Genomic DNA, 19,842 nt, shown 5'->3' with positions numbered 1-19,842 from the left:
ATTTTGTGTTGAAAACAATATTATTGTTCTCAATATGCACGACTTATATTAGCCATGGTCACGGCGGAAAGCTAAAAGTTGAAGAGTATTATGCTAATTTATAAGCCCATAAAAAAGGTTTTTTTTTTTTTGTTTTTTTTATTAAATTCCTCAAAAAATCAAGAAAGGGTAAAAGACCTCAGAATCAGAAAAAAAAAAAAAAAGAAAAGAAAAGAAAAGAGAAAAGAGTGGATGCCATTTGACATGCTATGGGGGTTTAGGAAAAAACATGTGATGTAGCATGCTTAAAATCTTAAAAAATTACAAACTAAGGCACGACCCGCTAGAACATTAATAGGAATTCAAGGTGGTTGATATTAATTAGATATATGTGGGGATTTTCCGTTGTGGAGATTCAAACTCACGCTCTAGTACATGTCTTGACCACTTGAAAATTTATTTGGGTCATTGAACCACTACCTTTGATAATTTTTATATGTTATACTTACTATCATAAACAATTTATTTTAGTTAGGACACTCACAATGGAGTAGCCAAATTTGTATGCAAAATAGCTCATAAAAACTTACTTTATTTAGTTTAGCTAATAAATTTTTAAAGGCGTCCAAAATCCGATTAGCTATATTTTAATTTATATTATTTAAATATTTACAATTTTTTTTTTTTATAAGGATTATATTTTTCCTAAAGATCATATTTTTCAACTTTTTGAAAAAAAACAAAGAGATGTAGAGAGAAATAGTAGGAGAAAATTTCGGGAAAAGAAAGATGTGGAGAGAGAAATAAAATAGCTCCCATAAATAATGCCACTACATGTATCATTTTTTTTAGCTAATCAAATAAAATATTGATTTTGTATTTTTTTTTGTTGCTAATCTAATTTTGAAATTTTTTACAAATCTCAATAAACATTTAGATAAAAGTATTTGATTAATCCATTGTGAATGCTGTTATGAGTTTGAGATGTTATGCGAAAAAATAAGGTCCTCCTTTTCATTAGTAAAGGATGAAATTGAAAAGGATTAATTTCTTACGATAGCAAATTAGGGATTAATTAATTGAGGAATAAATAGTTGACATTACAGCTAGGACTAGGAGCGAGCAAAAACGAGGAAATAGCGTTTGAATTAAGACTTGAGGACCAAAACGGTGCGTTCTCGGAAGTGAAACCGAAGAAAGAAGACCTCTTCGACTTTGACAACACGAAACGCCGTCGTAGAGCAGTTTCTCATTGACTTACTCGGTCTCTCCAAGGTGGAAGAAAAGAATCTGACAGATTGAGAAACGCAAACCGGAGGGAGAGCCATGGAAGACATATGGAAGAGGGCGAAGAGCTTTGCAGAAGAAGCGGCGAAGAGATCCCAGACCCTCACGAACTCCGTCACCATTTCCGACTTGGTCACGGAAACCACCAAGAAATCGAAGGAGCTGGCCGCCGAGGCCTCCAAGAAGGCCGATCAGATCAAAACCGCGGCGCTCAAGCAGGCCGACCAGATCCAGATCAAGTCCCTCTCCCTCTCTCTCCCCGATATCATCATCCCTTCTCAGCTCTCCTCGCTCTCCCTCGCCAATTCCTCCGCCTCCGCCTCCGCTTCCTACTCCCCCTCGGAGCTCCGCAAGTTCGGAGTCACCGACGATCTGCGAGAATTCGTTAAGGGACTCACTTCTACTACATTCCAGAACTTTCCAGTCCACGGTAATATGTGAATGCCATTTGGATTTTGGACGTTTCTTTTCCTTTGGATCTTTTTTTTTTTCCTTCTCAATTGACGGTCAAAAAATGCAGACGAAGCAGAGGCGTCAGATGTGGCTACGACGGGGTCGAACGTGCGGAAGGATCTGACGGAGTGGCAGGAGAAGCATGCCACCATGGTTCTCACCTCCGTTAAGGTAAATTCTTTGCTTCAGAATTGGGTTCTCATCTAGTACGTAAACATTTTCGTGCACGTTCTCTTCTACGGTTTTCCAATGCTGATCTAGCTTGTCAAGGGCTGGCTGACAATTGACGAAGAAGATAGGGAAACCATTATAAGTGTTATTTAGATGTTTTGACGAAGAGATACGCATTGCCCTGTAATTATTTAGCACCGTATTTTGTGTTGACGAGGAGATGATATCTATTTTAACTGTTTGAATAAGTTTTCTTTTACAGGAAATTTCAAGATTAAGATATGAATTGTGCCCGCGTGTTATGAAAGAAAGAAGATTCTGGAGAATATATTTCACTCTTGTGAGCAGCCATGTGGCTCCGTAAGTAATAGTTTATTTGAGTGAAGCACTTCTGCTTTTATTGATGGATTTCCACAATATTTTGTTTGTTGGATTGAGCTCTATTGCGATCCCAAATTACATTTTGAATATTTAATGGTAAGATAATGTAAACCTGCGGAAGATTCTTAATATACTATAACTTTAAATAAAATAAAATAAAATAATTATTGCTTTTTTTTATAAGGAAAAGGCAAGACAGTTTGTCATGCTAATGAAAGGTGCAAGGAGTAGCTCAGAAAAGAAAGAAAGGTACATGGGATAAATCAAAACACAATGGAATTCTACTATGGGAGCTTCTCCCACATACTATATTCAATTTTCGGTAACTGAGTTATGATAGAAGTAAAATCAGTAATCTTAAACATGATATCTACCTCACAAATTTATAATAAGCAAAAACAGTTTTTACATAATCATCCCAAACTTTGCTCCTTGTGTCAATTCTCCCCTGAATTCTAATTGACGCTCTGTTCCCCTCCCCCTAAGCTTCCGAAAGTGTGTTAATTTCTCCCTTTATGACTAATTGTTCTGAATTACCAAACCAAAATAAAGAGGCAATTGTGTTTGATATCACCTATATGACATGAATGGCACCATCATATTTAAATTGAATTTTATATCGTCATTTGAAAAAAAAAAAATTGGTAAAGAAGCAGCAAATAAGTGAACTTGGAAAAGAAAAGTAGGTACTTCAAATATAATCATTTTTGATGATGCCCCATGCGATCTGGTAGAAGGTGTTGCAAAACTAATTCTTAATTTTTTTTTTCTACCGTAAAAAGGAATGGATAACAATGTTGAATTGTTATAAAGAAATATGTATTTGAAGGTAAACTCAAAAATATAATGTGAAGCAAGTATTCTCCCTAATTTGTAAATTGATGCTTAAGTCACAGAGCTATCAACTGTAAAAAAGTACAGGTAATTCTGTATTCAATGTGTTGGTGGTTGTATCAGCTTGTGCATGTTGTCAGATATTTAGTTAGATATACCGCCTAGTTGAATGTCTTTTGATAGATATGCTGGTATTTGTATCTTAGTGCCTTTAAAATGATATTACTAATGCTTGGTTTGTTACATAAGCAGTTTCTGTTATAAGTACAAGAGTATGTGCTACTTTCAGATGCTGCACTTAAAATTTTTAGTATGCAACGTAAATATGTGAAATTTTACTGTTTATTTTACTATATTACAATGTACTAAAATGAGTCAAATCTACTTTTTAATTCTTTCTCTGATTTTCCTATTTTCCTTTATTATAGCCTATCATGAGCCAGCGAGCTTGGTTTTGATGGGAAGATACTTTATTTTGGTGCTATATAGGAAGTAGCTACTACTGATTTATTGTTTAGTGATGAACATGGTGGCATGGGTGGTTCTTTCTTTGTTTTCCTTTTTTGTAATTTTGTTATAATTTGGACTAGTTAGAATTAACATCCTTTCTTACAATGGTTACAAACTAACGATCAGGTATGAGAAGCAATACATGGAGGAGGTTAAGCTCAAAGCAGCAGAAAACATAAAGGATGATAAAGTGGAGCAAACTTCCGGAGGAGAAGAGAAAGCAGAAGGGGCGGGGAAGAACCTAAAGGGTAAAGGTTCCAATTCATCATCAGCTGAGCAGGACTTGGATACGTTTCTTTTGGGAGATCTTGAAGATAGTGATGGAGGTCAAGGTATATAACATTTTTGACATGTGGTCATGTTCAACAGCCTCATTGCAATTTAATATATCCATGCATCTTTATATGACACGGTTTACTATATGCAATCTTCAAAACATAGTATAAACTGCAGCATAATTTTGCATGGCATCTGAATGTGCATTGCTAACACATTGTGCATATCTCCCAATTGTTCATGGCTTGGCACAGTGCATCCACACAAGTCACTAATTTCAAATGTTTTATGGTCTTCCATTTGGTAAATTGTCCTTCAAGTGACAGAATTGACCTTTGGAAAGTGGTATTGATTGTCAAAAGAAGTATTTGAGTAGGGGAATAAGCTGGTATTTCGGTCTGCTGTTTTCTATAAAGCATTTAAAGAACATTGCGGCAGCACAATAGCAATGACTATGTTGTTGGATAGGATCAGCACTTTTGTTTAAATCCTCTAGTCCTTAATTTTTTGAATTATTAAAAAAATAGATGATGGATACATTTAAAATTTGAATAAATTACAAGAAGATCATTCTATTGTTTTGGACACCAGGAACTCCAGATTACGTACTTATCATTTACATAGCTTAGGTCTTTAACTTTGAAGCATGGCTAGTTGTTTATCTCGGTGAGGTTATTGACAATCTGTGTGCAAGATATGCAATCTAAATTATTTAACTTGTGAGTTGTGGACAATTTGTTGCATTTCGAGCTCAACTTTTTCTATGAATAAGAATTTCATTTCAAAAAAGGGACACTCAAGAACACATGAACTCTCAACTTCTCATTTTTAATTTTTAAAGACCCATGAACTAGACTGACATTTTGATTATCTTACATGGTCTTTCAGAGGATGGTGAGGGGAGCTTTGACGATGATTTTGACAAGATTGACAATTCAGTAAGCTTTACTGATCTCATGATTCACTTTTCTCTTGTTACATCTTCAAATTTAGTGCCTTATGCTTCATCTCTGATTTCAATTCCTCACATATCACTCAAAAAGCTTCCAAGTTAATTTGACCAACAAACTGATAAAAAATTAAAAGACTAATTAGACTAATAACTATGGAACTATTAGCCTGCACCAAACAATTGTTACCTTGGATTTGTTGGAAACTTATTTGAAATCTTACGGGCAATTACAGGATGTTGAAGATGAGAAGCATACGAAGGATACGGCAGCAGCAACAGATTAGAACCCCGCCGGTTGGAGGGAAATACAAAGTAAATGCCAAGACTTGCTTATGTGACTAAGGCACTGGTGATATCGAAGTTAATATGGTGATTTCTTAGGAGGTGCAGCGGGTATATGGTTGGCAAATCCGAATTAGATGTTATCTGTGTTCATTTATGTGTTTTAGTGCTATATAAATAGTGGGAAGCTATGATATGATGCCTTTTTAGGCTGTTGGCGGACATATTTGACCTTAACTTGCCTTGTACAGATGACTTGATTCCGTTGATTCATGTTTGGTTTTTTAAATGTTAGAAATTCACCTATAAGTGAATATTCTTTCGTAGTCTTGAGTCTTGACATAGAGAAGTCTCTCAACATATTGCACTCAAATCCAACTTCTGAAAAAAAAAAAAAAAAAAACACGATGATATACTGGGAGGAACATTGGTAACACGATAGCATTAAAGAGGTGATGGAGTAAACTTATAGAATAAACGAAAATATTGTTAACATTTTTGTTTTTTGTTTTTTGTTCTCTCTTTTTGAAACAGAAACGTTAACAAACAATTTTTGCTTCGTTAGAACATTTTTTTCAAACAAATGACAAAAAATGTCTTTCAAAAGACATTAACAAAGTTGATCTATATTTTTAGATTTTTAATTTGATTGTGTCATTTTGAATTAAATGATCTATTTTGGGGTTGTGGTAATAAGGTATAGTTATATTGATAAAGGGATGTTATGTATCATAATTTAATAGCAGGATATGCAAATATGTTGTAATTGCAATAAAACACACCGTTTTACTATCAATGTATAATAGCACTGAAATTTCAAATTAGGGTTTAACTTGTACTGAATTAAAGTTCGATGACATATTTAAAAATAAGACATAGTTTAGAGGTAAAATGTAGTTCTTAAAAAATAACATTAATAAAAAAGAGAGAGAAAAAAAAAAACACACCACTCTGAACTCTGAAGTTACCACTCTGGTCTCCAACCTCCAAGCTCTATGGCTCTTGCCTCCCTGCTAAGCCCCAAGCGCTCAATCAAAGGGTACACTTTGTCCCTCTCTTTTCTCTTCATCCCCAACGCATCCTCCTCCCTCTTCTCCTCCCTCTGCAGAGGCCACCCCTTCTCGCCGCCCCCGCAAGCCCCTCCGGTCCCAAAGAAAATCCCGTTCACAGTAACGGCCCATGGGAGGACGTGGCAAGATCCTTTCCATTGGATGTCCAACACCAACGACCCTGATCTCTCTGAGTACCTTAGCCAAGAAAACTCGTACGCTGAAGCTTTTATGGCTGACACCCACAACCTGCAATGCACGCTGTTTTCCGAGATGAAAAGCCGAATGCCTGCCACTATTTCCACTCCTCCTGAGCGCTGGGGACCCTGGTTTGTTCATTTTTCATCAACCCATTTCGTCTTTTTCGCAAAGTTTTACAATTTTTCTTTTAATTTTTATGTGAGTTTCGTGTGCGCGCGAAATTCATAAATTTCGACTTGTAATATATATGTAGTCTTTTGACTGGTTGGAATGCTATGTTAGTGAATTGTATCATTTGTATGTTTGTACAAGTGCTTGTTGGTGTAAAAAATGAAAAGAATTTGGATTTTCATGGTGAAGTCCCTGGCTCATGGAAATCAATTGGCGAGCTAATTTAGTTTGTAGCAGGTTAGTGGGTGGGTTGAAATGCTTGGAAAGCCTTAAAATGCACATACTGTCAATCCAAGCTGTTATAATGAAAGCATTATCTAATAGGCGTGGACTTGAATTTCTAGTGAATGTGACGAGGGGAATGCAGGAGTGAAGAGAGTGGTACACTTGCACCAATTTTGATTTGTGCAGTTAACTTTTATCTTTCTGCTTTAATGGAGGGGCAATTCTTTGAAATTCAAAATTTGTCTTCATTACATTTGAGCAGGTTGTATTACCAATACATTCCTGAGGGAAAGGAATACCCGGTTCTGTGTAGGAGGTTAGATACTCAGAAAAGTGGTTCTATGAAGACTTTTCTTCATTATGCAAGCGGAGGATTTGGAAGGGAGGAACCTTTGCTAGACTGGAATGAAATTGCGGAGCAATATGGCAAGCTTCTCTCTTACCTCTTTACGTGAGAAGAGCACCAATAAATTCTTTCTCATAGATATTACCTTTTATTAGCTAATATTTTTTGTTATATTGGCGTTCAATGTTGCAGGTTATGTGCACGTGGGTGCATGTCGAATTTCACCCGACCACAATTTTCTTGCATACACACTTGATATTACTGGCAGTGAACGATTCATGCTTCAAATTAAGGACCTTAGAAGTGGATGCATTATTCCAAAATTACGAGTTGATGGGGTTGTTAGCTTGGCATGGGCTCAAGATGGAAATACTCTGTTTTATACAATATCAGATGATAATCAACGACCTTACAGGCAAGGTGACTGTTCTGGATCCTCTTTCCTGGGGGCTCATGATACTCTCTTACCCTTTTTTCTTTCTTTTTGGGCAGGGTTCTCTGTACCAAACTAGGATTTCATGATACAGATGACGTCCCAGTATTTACAGAGAGTGATTCCAGCTTTTGTGTGGACATTACAAGCACAAAAGATGGCAAGTTCATTACTGTGAATTCAAACTCAAGAACTTCATCCGAGGAAGGAATTTACATATTAATTTTAGTTTTCCTTTGCAAGCATATGTTGTTATTATTCTCAAATGGTGGACTTATATCTTGTCCTGTCTATGGCAGGTTTACGTAATAGATGCTGCCAACCCATTTGATGGTTTGCGCAGAATATGTGAGCGTGTTTGTGGTGTACAGTATTTTTTGGAACATCACTACGGTATATTTTATATTCTTACAAATGCTCCTTTGACTGAGAATAAGGAGTGTTCTGGTGGAAACTATTACCTGGCTAAATGCCGAGTTGAAGATATACAGCCAGAAAATTGGCAGGTGAAGTTTGTTCTCCAACCCATGTATATTTTATAATTTACTGTTTGATTGCCTCTCTTTTATGTATCCATTTTTCTCATCTCTGAAATACTTCTGTTTTCCTTTTAGAATGTCATCCTTCCAGGAGAAGATATTAGCTTACAAGATATGGACATTTTTAATGGGCATCTGGTGCTTTTTGTCAATAAGAATGGCTTTCCTATGTTTTGTTCCATCGATTTGCCTATTAATGTTAATTGTAAGGTATTTATATCTCTGCTTTATTGCATTACGCTTTACTATGAAAATATGAACAGTAAAGAGTGATGATATTTCATCTTTGTTTTGCCTTTATGCTCTGTAGTCTTGAAGGACATCATGTTACAATCAACATCGTCCTGTGTAAGAGAGAAACAAATATAAACCATGCTTGTAGGATCCTTTATTACAGATTAAAACAAATATAAGATCATCAAATGAAGTGTAAAAGAATGGATAAAAAAAAGAAAATGTTGCCACAAAATTGGGCAGAATACTTTGTTCAGAGTGATGTTATGTCAGTAACAGGAATTTCGGATTTGATCTTGGTAATTGTCATAGCCATTGTGGAATCTATATCCCTGTTCCTGTTTTAATGAAATCTATTGTGACAAGGTATGTGATTCAATGGTTTTACATCCTATCCTTGCTATAGAACATCAGATATGTGGTTCAGTACTTCATATGCAAATGATACATTTATGGTTGGTCACTTACGATCATGTAGATGTATAAAAGGAGAGAAGCACTGAAGTTTTAATTGACTAAAATAAGTGCAACATATGCATGCGCGTATGTGTGTAAGAAAATACATTCAACATAACTTATTTACTCATCTTAGGGACACTGGATCATTAGATATCTCTGGTTCTACTAATGCTTGATTTTCCCCTTCTCTGAGCTGTTTTAATTTCTAGTTCAGATTATGTCATGGTGGTTCTAATCAATATGTAAGTTCTGCTTACAAAAGAGAAAAATTAAATTATTTTATGCTCTGTTCATATACAAATGTATTTGTACTCATGTTCTGTGCATATTGAATGTTTTGCAGCATCAAATAGAGATTGAGAATCTTAATCCATGGTATTTCCCCCTGCCCTCAAATTCATGTAGTGTTGTTCCAGGTTCAAACCATGACTTCATGAGCTTGGTTTACCGCGTGGTGCTTTCTTCTCCAGTGGTATAACTTCTAATAATTATAATTAGATTTACCCACATATGCATCACGCTTTTTGTCTGATGCCCCGCCACCCTCGCAGTGCCTTACTCCCTTTTTTCTAGTAATCTGCTGTATGGAACAATTAGTAGAATATTTGTGGTACTTGGAGGCAGTGCCAAGTACCACCAAATTGGTAAAAATTGCTAAAATGCTTATGAATATTGTCAATTTTGTAGGAATCAAATTCAATTTTGACATCTAATTATACTATTTTCAGCTACTTTGGAGTTAGATATGCTCCTTGGTTTTGATATAAAAATATTTATCCTTTCTTTTGGAATCTGCAGATGCCTGATATGATTGTTGACTATGACATGTCAAGACAGACATACTCAATTGTGCAGCAAGAGGAAGTGATGGGTGTTTCTGTTAATAGAACATGCTTAGCAGCTTATGAGCTAGATACGATTCGTTCTCAAAACAAGGAAGAAAATATCCAAAATTTTGAATCACAGAGATGGAAGGAATTTTCCTGTGCATACTGTTGTGAAAGAAAGGAAGTTGTTTCCTATGATGGTGTGAGGATTCCTCTGACCATCTTGTACTCTCAAAAATCCTGGCAGAAGGGTCAGTCTCCTGGAGTTTTACATGGCTATGGGGCATATGGGGAAATTTTAGAAAAAAGCTGGTGTGCAAATCGCCTGAGTTTGCTTGATCGTGGTTGGGTGGTGGCATTTGCTGATGTGAGGTTGGTTCTGCGTTAAGTTTTTTCTTTTGTCCATTTTTGGCACTGATTTTTTGAAGTGGACATTAACATACGTTAACTCTATACATGAAATGAAACCAATCAGATTGCTAATGTGTTTTGCCAGTTTATTTGTTGCTAGCTTAGCATAGCTTGAACTGTGACCTTCCGAAGGACCATATGACTACCCAACCACCAAGGCGAGAAGAGGGCTGATTGTTTTTGAACTTGCATATGTAAAAGTTTTGCCTGTTTGTATTTGATATAAATTAAACTTGTCTTGTGTCTATGTACATAAAATTGATGAGTTATTCTAAGCTCTAGTTGATCCTATATCTTAGGTTGTCTTCATCAATGTTTTGGTATTTTCTATATTTTTTAAAATAAGCAAGTAATTGTATTTACTACCTACACTGATTTCAATTTTGAGATTGAATGTTTTGCACTTGGTATGCCAAGAAGCTGCTTTCTTGGCTGAAAAATCAAATGAGTGTGGCGTTGATTCTGATTCCTTTATATATATGACACAAGAAGTTTTGTTTTGAGCAGAGGCGGTGGCGGTGGTGATTCTTCGTGGCATAAGTCTGGCAGTGGGTTGTTGAAACAGAATTCCGTATATGACTTTGGATCATGTGCCAACTACCTAGTCAGTGAGGGCTATGTTCATAGAGATCGGCTCGGTGCTATTGGATATAGTGCAGGATGTTTAGTTGTCGGGGCGGCTATCAATATGTACCCGGATCTATTTCGTGCTGCTATTTTGAAGGTTAGCCCTAAACTGAAATATTTTACCATTTAGTGTTCTGATCCAGTGAAGTGGTTTTTTGTTCCATATATATAGCCTTTATTGTTTGTACAAAAAAGTTTTTACAAAGTGATGTAGCACAACATGATTGGAAATTAGATAAATTCAAATTTTGAAAAATCCAATCATATAGTGCCACATCACTTTGTAAAAGTTGTTTTTGTAAAATTTATTTGTAAGCCTAGCATTTTTCAATTTTAGAAGTGATTAGTGTTTGAATAATATATATCAGTTTCACTAGTATATGTACATACTTTATATATGATGATTATCTTTTTATGCTAATTTATCTGGTGATTCATAGTATTACTTGGGCTAATTTGAATGATTAGTTTTCTTATTGTTAAATTGTTGGCACTGATGTTTGGGTAATTCTTGTAACAGGTTCCATTTCTTGATATATGCAACACATTGTTGGATCCTAGTTTGCCTCTCACCATATTGGATTATGAAGAATTTGGGAATCCTCAGATACAGTCCCAATTTGAGTCTATTTTGAGCTATTCTCCTTATGATAACATTACTCCTCACACTTGTTATCCTTCAATGCTGGTTACAGCATCATTTCATGACTCAAGGCAAATTTCTATCTTCTATCTTCTGCCTTTTGATGTCATCAACAATCACATGCATAAATAAACATAACATATAAAGAAAATCGCCATGAACTTATACTTGTGGCTCATAATCTTCATTCTCAGGGTCGGAGTTTGGGAAGCTGCAAAATGGGTGGCCAAAGTAAGGGATACTACATGCTCTGAATGTTCGGGTGCAGTCCTTTTGAAGACTAATATGAGTGGAGGACATTTTGGTGAAGGTGGACGCTATGGTCAATGTGAGGAAATGGCTTATGATTACGCTTTTCTTATCAAAGTTTTAGGGATGTTCAACAATGAATAAATTCAATAGGGGGTTAAGTATTCTGGATTAATTGAAACAAAAAGAATGGTGTTTTTTTTTTTGGTATATGTTAGAGTGTGTCCATCACATTGAAGCCTCTTAAATTTTTATTCTATTTTTAAGTGTGAAGCGCCTTGATCTGTGCCTTGACCCCCCCTCCCCGCTCTTGTGCGAATATATATATAAAAAAAAAAAAAAAAAAAAAATTGTATTAATATTGACAAAATGGTTCATAATTAAGAGCATATATAAATTATGGGGACCATGCTTAAAGTAAATGTTGATGAGATCCCCATTGGTCAAGCAATCGAACATGGCCCAATTAAGTTGATGAATACTTTTATTTTTATTTTTATTATTATTCACATTTTTTTTTTTGGGGTGATGGGTTCCATCCTTCCTCCTCTCAAATATTAATTTCAACTCACGGTTGGTTAACTTATGAGAATTCTAAAAGCTTATCTCGTTTGATGACATTTAAGAAAAATGAATCCGTTGTTTGGGATTATCTTTTTAAAAAATTGCGTTTTTAAATCGCAGGTAATGAGAGGTTTTTTTTGAAAACGTATAATTTTAAAGGCTAAACTGCAATTTTAAAAACTAAATTGCGATTTTGTCTAGTTTTTAAACTGCATTTTTAAAATCACATTTTGGGTCTTACCATGTTTTCACAAATTTTAATTTCTGTGAGAGAGGGCGAAAGAGAGAGTATAACACGTGATTAGAGTCACAACTCTGTTACGAACATGTGGTAACAGTCGCAATTTTCCTTTTCAATGCAATACAGCAACCTTATTTATATTCGCTACTTCATTCTTTTCCATCTTAAATTGAAGCATATAAATTTAGACAGCGAAATCCTACGGTTGAATTGAAATATTTATGGACAAAGATACATATGGCACCAACTAATAAACCCATCCATGTCAACTATATATATATATTGTCTCAACCTATCTAATCTATACAATCATATTGCCTCACCGTTGATCTTAATTAACATTCTTAATTTTTCAATCTTTTTTTTTTTTTTTTCTAATCAAAACTAAACATCCATGGATTAATATAAGAGAATAATATATTTTCCAGCAACCGTAGAGTAAAATGCACTTTCCTTTATCGTTCATATTTGGAGAAGAGTAATTGGATATCAACTTTCATTGAAACAACATTTTTCACTTTTTTTTTGGGAATAATTTTTGTCCTTATGTCTCTTGTTGGATTGAGGTCATGTCGAGACATTAGTATAAGACTATATATGTCAACCTTAACCTGATTTATTTAATTAGGTGGGTTAGACCCATCAATCCTAACTCGCTAATTTTATGTTGAGTTCGTATATCGAAACCACATATATAAGAAAACAAAAAATGTTTTCTAAGTAAAACTTAACAAGGATTTTTAGAGCAAATTAATTTAAAAGAAAATATTTTAAACACATCTGGCAATATTAATCGATGCTAATTGCTGATTTTTGTGTACCGTATTTGTTTGTTCAATCAATCCCATCATGTACGTACGTAGTTTTCCATAGGTCTCAATCCTTTCTATAATAAGTATAATAAATCGTATTAAATCCACAAGAAAAGGAAACCAATCAATGTGATTAACAAGTGGAGGAATATAATATAATCATATTATTCTCTTATTTAAAAACTTGCATCCTCGCACTCTTCTTGCATGCATGCCACTGTTGTCCTAAAGCCAGCTCCCCGGAGTATCGCCGGAAACCTGGTCGGGAAATTCAGCTAATTAAACACCATTTTTAAGCCCACTCAAACTCTTAACTCTTTTCTTGAAGATGGATTACACCAAGGATGATGTTGAGGATCCGGAGAAGGAGAAGCCATATAGGAAGATTACGTTGAAGTATATGGGTGCAGTCAAAGCTGAAATATTGAAGGATTTCATCATTAGGGGGATGAAAGCCGAAAAGTTGAAGAGTTTGATAAATGCAGGGATCAAAGCTGAAAAGTTGAAGAGTATGATGGTTATTAGGTCTAGATTGGCACGGTTGAAACATTGGGCGGTTCGAGCCACGGCGGTGGTGCTGCTGTGGGCTATTGTAATTCAGCTGACAGCTATAGGCCAGACATTGGGTCCGACCGCATTTAAGCGTCAGATCGCATACCCTCTTCCACCGGAAAGTAAGTGATTAATTTGCAATTATGAAAACTAAGGATCTAATTAGTACCATTATCAAACCATCTAGCTATATATTTTGCCAAAAGAAGAAAATGTTGAATTGAATCTTTGGGAAACTTGCCCTCAATGACCACTTTGTAGTCTAATTAATGTAAATACAGGAGATTTGTTAGAATATAAATTAAATAATTAAAGCCATCAATTCTTATAAGTTTAAGCTTTTGGATTTAGTGGTAAGATTTATGGTATATATCAAAGCAAAGGTTCCCTTCCTTTTTTCTTCTTCTTCTTCTTCTTTATTATTTTTTTGAGAGTTAGCTATATGTATATAATCTTTGTCAAATCTTATGGCCGGTGTAGACGTTATAGGTGCATCATGTCTACTTAATTTGTAATTGCATCCTTTGATCAATTTTTTTTTTTTTGTTTCCCTAACTGAATACATCCTTTGATCATTTTAGTGTAACGTAAGCTTTCTTGTTCAAAAGAAGCAGCAATCTTAAACGGTTTCAAATTTGTTTCCAGGAGTTTATGAAAATAATGGATATTTGATGATTTCGTCCAATGGAGGATTGAATCAGATGCGATCTGGTGTAAGTTATTTTTTTGCCCTACAGCATTTTTTCGTACCCTAGATTTTACTTTACACTTCTTTATGAGTCTTCTTTGCTCGATTTAAAGCTCCTTGGTGAAAATTATTCACTTTCCATATATCAACATGAGTTAATCATGGATTGATCGACATGATCGAGTCAATTATGGACTTACAGTATTTGAATCAACCAGTTATATATATATATATATATGTCCACACAAGAGGGGGATTCGAACTAGTGACATTCGCTTCATTAAGCGTGATTTCAGTCGATTGAATTATCTCTTGGGGACTAGTTATATATATATATTTATTGATTTGCTATTAATATGCAAAATATATGTGTAAATTATTATGGTTGCATGCCTTCATGAATAAATTTCATTATACGTACGTGAATCAGAAAAAACATTGTCCTTTGAACTTTTTTGTCGTGCACATAGGCCATTAAAACCAAACCATGCACGTACGTTAATCTCTGGTCTCCTTCCTTTCTCATTTTCTCTTCATTTTTAACGTTCTGAATTGTCGTGGTTCTTCACAGATTTGTGACATGGTTGCCATTGCAAGATACCTAAATGTCTCTCTTATAGTTCCAGAATTGGACAATACTTCCTTTTGGAATGACTACAGGTGAGTACTCACAAACTCTTTATATATATATATATATATATATATATATATATATATTCTTTTACAAACTCAATAGATTAACTATTAGATTTGTGAGGTCTATCATTGACTTATGTGAGATCCACATAGTTAAGTCCACAAATCTAATGATTGATTTGTAAGATGATATGAGAAAAATATAGACAAAAAATTAACACCAATCATTTCTCTCTTTTTATATATATATATATATATATATATATATATATTGTTACCAAATTTGGTTATTTGATTTATATGCGCAGTCAGTTCCAAGATATATTTGATGTGGATTATTTCATCACTTCATTGAGAGATGAAGTTCGGATATTGAAAGAGCTGCCTCCTGAGCAGAAGAAGAAAGTAGAAGTGGAGTCCCTCTATTCCATGCCACCCATTAGTTGGTCTAACATGACATATTACTACAACACGGTTGGTCGTTCCTCATCCATCGTCGTTTATAGCTAGCTCATGTTAATTATATATGAAGATATTAATCTTTGTTTGCATATATATATACAGATTCTTCCTCGCATAAAGACGTACGAAGTCTTGCATTTGCAAAAAACCGATGCTAGGCTTGCGAATAATGGGATTCCCAAAGAGGTCCAGAAACTACGCTGTCGTGTAAACTATGAGGCTTTAAGGTTTGCTCCCCCGATTGAGAAAGTGGCCAAGAAGGTTGTCAACACTTTGAGGAAAAGAGGGCCTTTCTTGGTCCTTCATCTCAGATATGAAATGGACATGGTAGCCTTCTCAGGTTGTACAGAAGGTTGCAACGAAGAAGAGATTGAAGAGACCACCAAAATGAGGTGAGACACGAATTAGGATCTTCTCTATTTCAAATGAATCGAATAATATTCAGTTAGTTATAGTAAAGATGTATTTTTGTCCATAAAAAATAAAAAAACAAAAATACTCATCCACATTTGAAATGGAGAGGATCATATTCTTCCCTCTTTTAGAGGTTAAATATTTAATTAAAACGAAAGATGAACGAAAGAAAGAGAGTTATAATTCAAGACCTAATAGAGAATGATAAATTTAATCATTTAATCATTTAATTTATATTTTAACATTGTAACACGCCCATAATAGATTTACTAACCTGGATAAATTCATGTAAAAGATATGCTTACCCATGGTGGAAAGAAAAAGAAATAGATTCGGTGAAGAAAAGGAAAGATGGTCTATGCCCTCTGACTCCTGAGGAAACTGCACTAGCATTGCGGGCATTTGACATCGATCGTAATATCCAAGTCTATATTGCTGCTGGAGAAATATACAAGGCAGAAAGGAGAATGGCAGCCCTCAAAGAAGCTTTTCCAAATATTGTAAGTACATATATATGTTAATTGAAACAACTTCAAAGATATATATATATATGCGTTAATTTCTTTTTGTGATGTAAAAATAAAAACAGGTTAGAAAGGAAACATTACTGGAAGCTTCGGAGCTTATGCCCTTCCAAAACCATTCAAACCAGATGGCAGCATTGGATTACCATGTGGCGATAGAGAGTGATATTTTTGTTCCTACATATGGAGGAAACATGGCCAAAGTTGTTGAAGGCCACAGACGGTACTGTCGACCTACTTATTCTTTACTCATATTGCAGATCTTGGAAACATCAAATTCATCTCACAAAAGCCATTTATATACATAAGTTTTTTTTTTTGGTTTTCAGATATTTGGGATTCAGGAAAACGATCCTTCTAGACAGAAAGATTCTTGTGGAGCTGATAGATGAGTACAACAATGGAACACTGAGCTGGGATGAATTCTCGGCGTCGGTGAAGGCAACCCACGCAGATCGCATGGGGAACCCAAGTAGAAGATCGGAGGTTCCAGGTAAACCCAAGGAAGAGGATTATTTCTGGACAAATCCCCACGAGTGCTTGTCACCACTTGATTGATCTTGAACCATGAAAATTAAGCACGTGATTATCAAAACAATTTTAATTTCTACTGCTATCATACACCATCAGAACAATTTTAGTTATACGATAGTCCACATGGGGCTCTTCGTTCTATTGTAATAATGTGCTTCAATTCCTGTGACAACATTGGAAAACAAAAGTAGTTCATTTTGTTTTTCATGGTGTAAATGGGATTAGAAAAAGGTGTTGTCTAATCAAATTTATGAATATATATATACAGGGTACCATGCAAATGGAGGGCAATATCAAATTAATTTAAGTGTAACTCACAATAAATTATGTAATTAGTATATTCAATTTACTGGAACAAAATATTCTTTGTAGCACTGTCTCCTTGTTCCTTCCATATATAGTACTCCAGTCTTGCGGCATTCTATTTGCTGTGAAATAGATCAGGCCGAAGTAACCGGGAGGTTAATGCTCAGTATATATAAGAACTTTTAGCATTAAAAGCAAACCCAAAAAAAGGAAGAAAAGGGGGGGGGCGGGGTTGGGTGGCTTGTAAATAAGTTTATCCATTAAAATTATAATTTTTTTTAACAGTTTCTAGACTTTAAGTGCTAGTACTGGCCCGGTATATATATATATATGACACAATAATTAAGGTACGTACCGGGATGAATTAGGATCATCTCCAGTTCATTTGCACGGGGTAATATCTAGTTAGTTATATTGGAAGAGTATTTTTGTCTACTAAAAAAGTAAAAAGACAAAAGTACTATTCCAAAATATATCTAATTGAATATTATCCTTCCAAAATATATCTAACTGAATATTATCCAATTCAAATGAATTGGAGAAGATCTTGTTCCAATGAGAATATGTACACCAATATCAAAACACAATTTTATTATTATCACATATATCAAAGGGTGACAAAACAGAGAATATAAAAAAATAAAAAATAAAAAATAAAAAGAACATTTTATTAATTGATGAATTGATCGGATGTATGTCAACATACACGTTGACAATCGGATCAAGAACACAAAACATTTTATTTGGAGGCAGGAAAGATGCCAACACACAACACAATAGTAAAGAAAATGATGATGCAACCTGAATACCTACAATCCTAACCCAGTACCATGAAACTTCTCTTCAGTAATGCGGTCCAATTCTCGACGAAAATATGCATTATTCTCTCCGCCGTATAACGATTTTCCATTTTTATTCACCTCCAAGTTGCTCAAATTGTCAAAACTACATAACCTAGAGATATCATTCACTACACCTTTGGTCTCTTCTTCCAGAGAAAAAGGGCATCCCAAGAACTCAGCGAGTCGTCGCCTCAAATTGGCAATGGGCTGTTTTTTCATTTCCTCTTACTTCAAGAAGAGCACCTTTTGAGGATTTTCCAAGCTTTCTTTCCAATATCCCAAAACATGATCCCAATATGGCCCAAATGGATTCACTCCCCTACAAAACATATCAAAAGCATCTTCAAGTGAGTAGGTATATACCTTACTTTTTTGCCTGAGCTTGAGCTCCGTTGAGTTCTGATTGGGCCTGAATTATATAATATATGCTTTATCACCACCGACAATGGGAATGTTCTCCTACTTACTCTTTCTTTCTTTTATTTATTTTTTTAATTTATTTTTAAAGGATATGCGGATATGGTAAGAATGTACGCACCACAATGTTTTATAAGTCTTACGTGATTTTTTGCATGCATATATACGTATGACAAAAATTTCGTTAGTTTTTTAGACGATAGACATGACAAATGGACCATTTTAATAAGGGTAAAAAAAAAAAAAACGTGGATCTTAATACTTAATTTGTCACTTTTGAAAACTTGTGAGACTTTTTGATAAAGTATTAAACCACGAGAAGAATAGATATGTATTTAACCCTTAAAAATAAAAAATAAATTCAGCGGCTGAGCCCATGAACTTCGATAATAAATAAAAAACTTATTCTGTTCTAATCATCCCCAGGTTGTTTTTGTTATAATCCCAAATCAGTGACATATTGAGTGTTTATAGGATTATAACATCCAAAGATCATTTCTTTATAGGATGGGTAACCAACGGAGATGGGTATTATCACATATATGATCAAATAGTGACAAATTAGAGAATACAAAGAACATTTTATTGAAGATTGATTAGATGTCAACATAAACGTTGATAATCAAATCAGGGAACACAAAAAACATTTTATTCAGAGGCTAACCCGATGCCAACACATGATAAAATAGAAAGGGAAATGATTATGCAACAACTCCTTGTATGCTCCAAGTTGGAAACCAAAAGCCTTGATATTGATGGAGTTTACCTTGAAGCCAGCGTCCTTGTCTAGGCAAGGAGGATATGAGGTCCCTGCAAATTCTTGGGAAGGAAAGGGGGTGGTTGAGGTGTAGCCATGTTAGCGGGGAGAGTAGTAGAATTGGGATTCCCACCTTGTTTTGTGGTTGATATTACAATGTTTTCATGTCATGCATATATATATATAGGAACATATAATTAAGAATGGGAAAAAATAATAGTAATGCATGCACGTGCTTCTATCAACTCAGTACTAACCATCTCCATTCATCTTTTTAAAATAATGCATGTACGTTAAAGCGACCACATATCCTGCACCAATGCACTATCATGCATGTGTTGGAGAAATCTGTACGGCAACGAAAAGACAAAGTTCAAGATTGAGATATAGGAATCTGCACTGTTCAGTCTGCAACTGTAGCTCTCGTGGAATCCGATGCGGTGATATATATAACATCTGCTGGGTTGCAAATTAATAACATTACATGCATACTTTAATTAATAACAAGTATTAATTGTGAAGCTTTTCTTGCTGCTGCTTCTTGTCCTGTATGT

The 19,842-nt window shown here is 34.9% G+C and overlaps 3 protein-coding genes across 3 annotated transcripts; all 3 read left to right on the top strand.

Annotated features, from left to right (window-relative positions):
- The first annotated feature begins 1,250 nt into the window (after nt 1-1,250).
- On the top strand, nt 1,251-5,458 carry LOC132179850 (uncharacterized). Its single transcript, XM_059592643.1, has 6 exons — nt 1,251-1,696; nt 1,787-1,890; nt 2,153-2,250; nt 3,742-3,947; nt 4,780-4,829; nt 5,077-5,458. The coding sequence occupies exons 1-6, from the start codon at nt 1,306-1,308 to the stop codon at nt 5,125-5,127; spliced, it is 900 nt and encodes a 299-aa protein (XP_059448626.1). The 5' UTR covers nt 1,251-1,305; the 3' UTR covers nt 5,128-5,458.
- A 609-nt stretch (nt 5,459-6,067) lies between these two features.
- LOC132179948 (uncharacterized) lies at nt 6,068-11,742 on the top strand. Its single transcript, XM_059592769.1, has 11 exons — nt 6,068-6,503; nt 7,034-7,197; nt 7,310-7,532; nt 7,610-7,778; nt 7,850-8,056; nt 8,165-8,299; nt 9,126-9,254; nt 9,581-9,981; nt 10,528-10,744; nt 11,168-11,361; nt 11,485-11,742. The coding sequence occupies exons 1-11, from the start codon at nt 6,121-6,123 to the stop codon at nt 11,681-11,683; spliced, it is 2,421 nt and encodes an 806-aa protein (XP_059448752.1). The 5' UTR covers nt 6,068-6,120; the 3' UTR covers nt 11,684-11,742.
- A 1,695-nt stretch (nt 11,743-13,437) lies between these two features.
- LOC132179338 (rhamnogalacturonan I rhamnosyltransferase 1-like) lies at nt 13,438-17,136 on the top strand. Its single transcript, XM_059592043.1, has 8 exons — nt 13,438-13,830; nt 14,354-14,421; nt 14,968-15,056; nt 15,341-15,506; nt 15,597-15,886; nt 16,204-16,408; nt 16,498-16,655; nt 16,762-17,136. Exons 1-8 carry the CDS (start codon nt 13,485-13,487, stop codon nt 16,988-16,990), a joined length of 1,551 nt encoding a protein of 516 aa, XP_059448026.1. The 5' UTR covers nt 13,438-13,484; the 3' UTR covers nt 16,991-17,136.
- Nucleotides 17,137-19,842: the final 2,706 nt, after the last annotated feature.

This window comes from Corylus avellana, chromosome ca4 (assembly GCF_901000735.1).
Source record: "Corylus avellana chromosome ca4, CavTom2PMs-1.0".
In the NCBI taxonomy this organism is placed as follows: Eukaryota; Viridiplantae; Streptophyta; class Magnoliopsida; order Fagales; family Betulaceae; genus Corylus; species Corylus avellana.
Note: the sequence above shows the minus strand (reverse complement) of the source record. Positions and strands in the feature narration are given on the sequence as shown.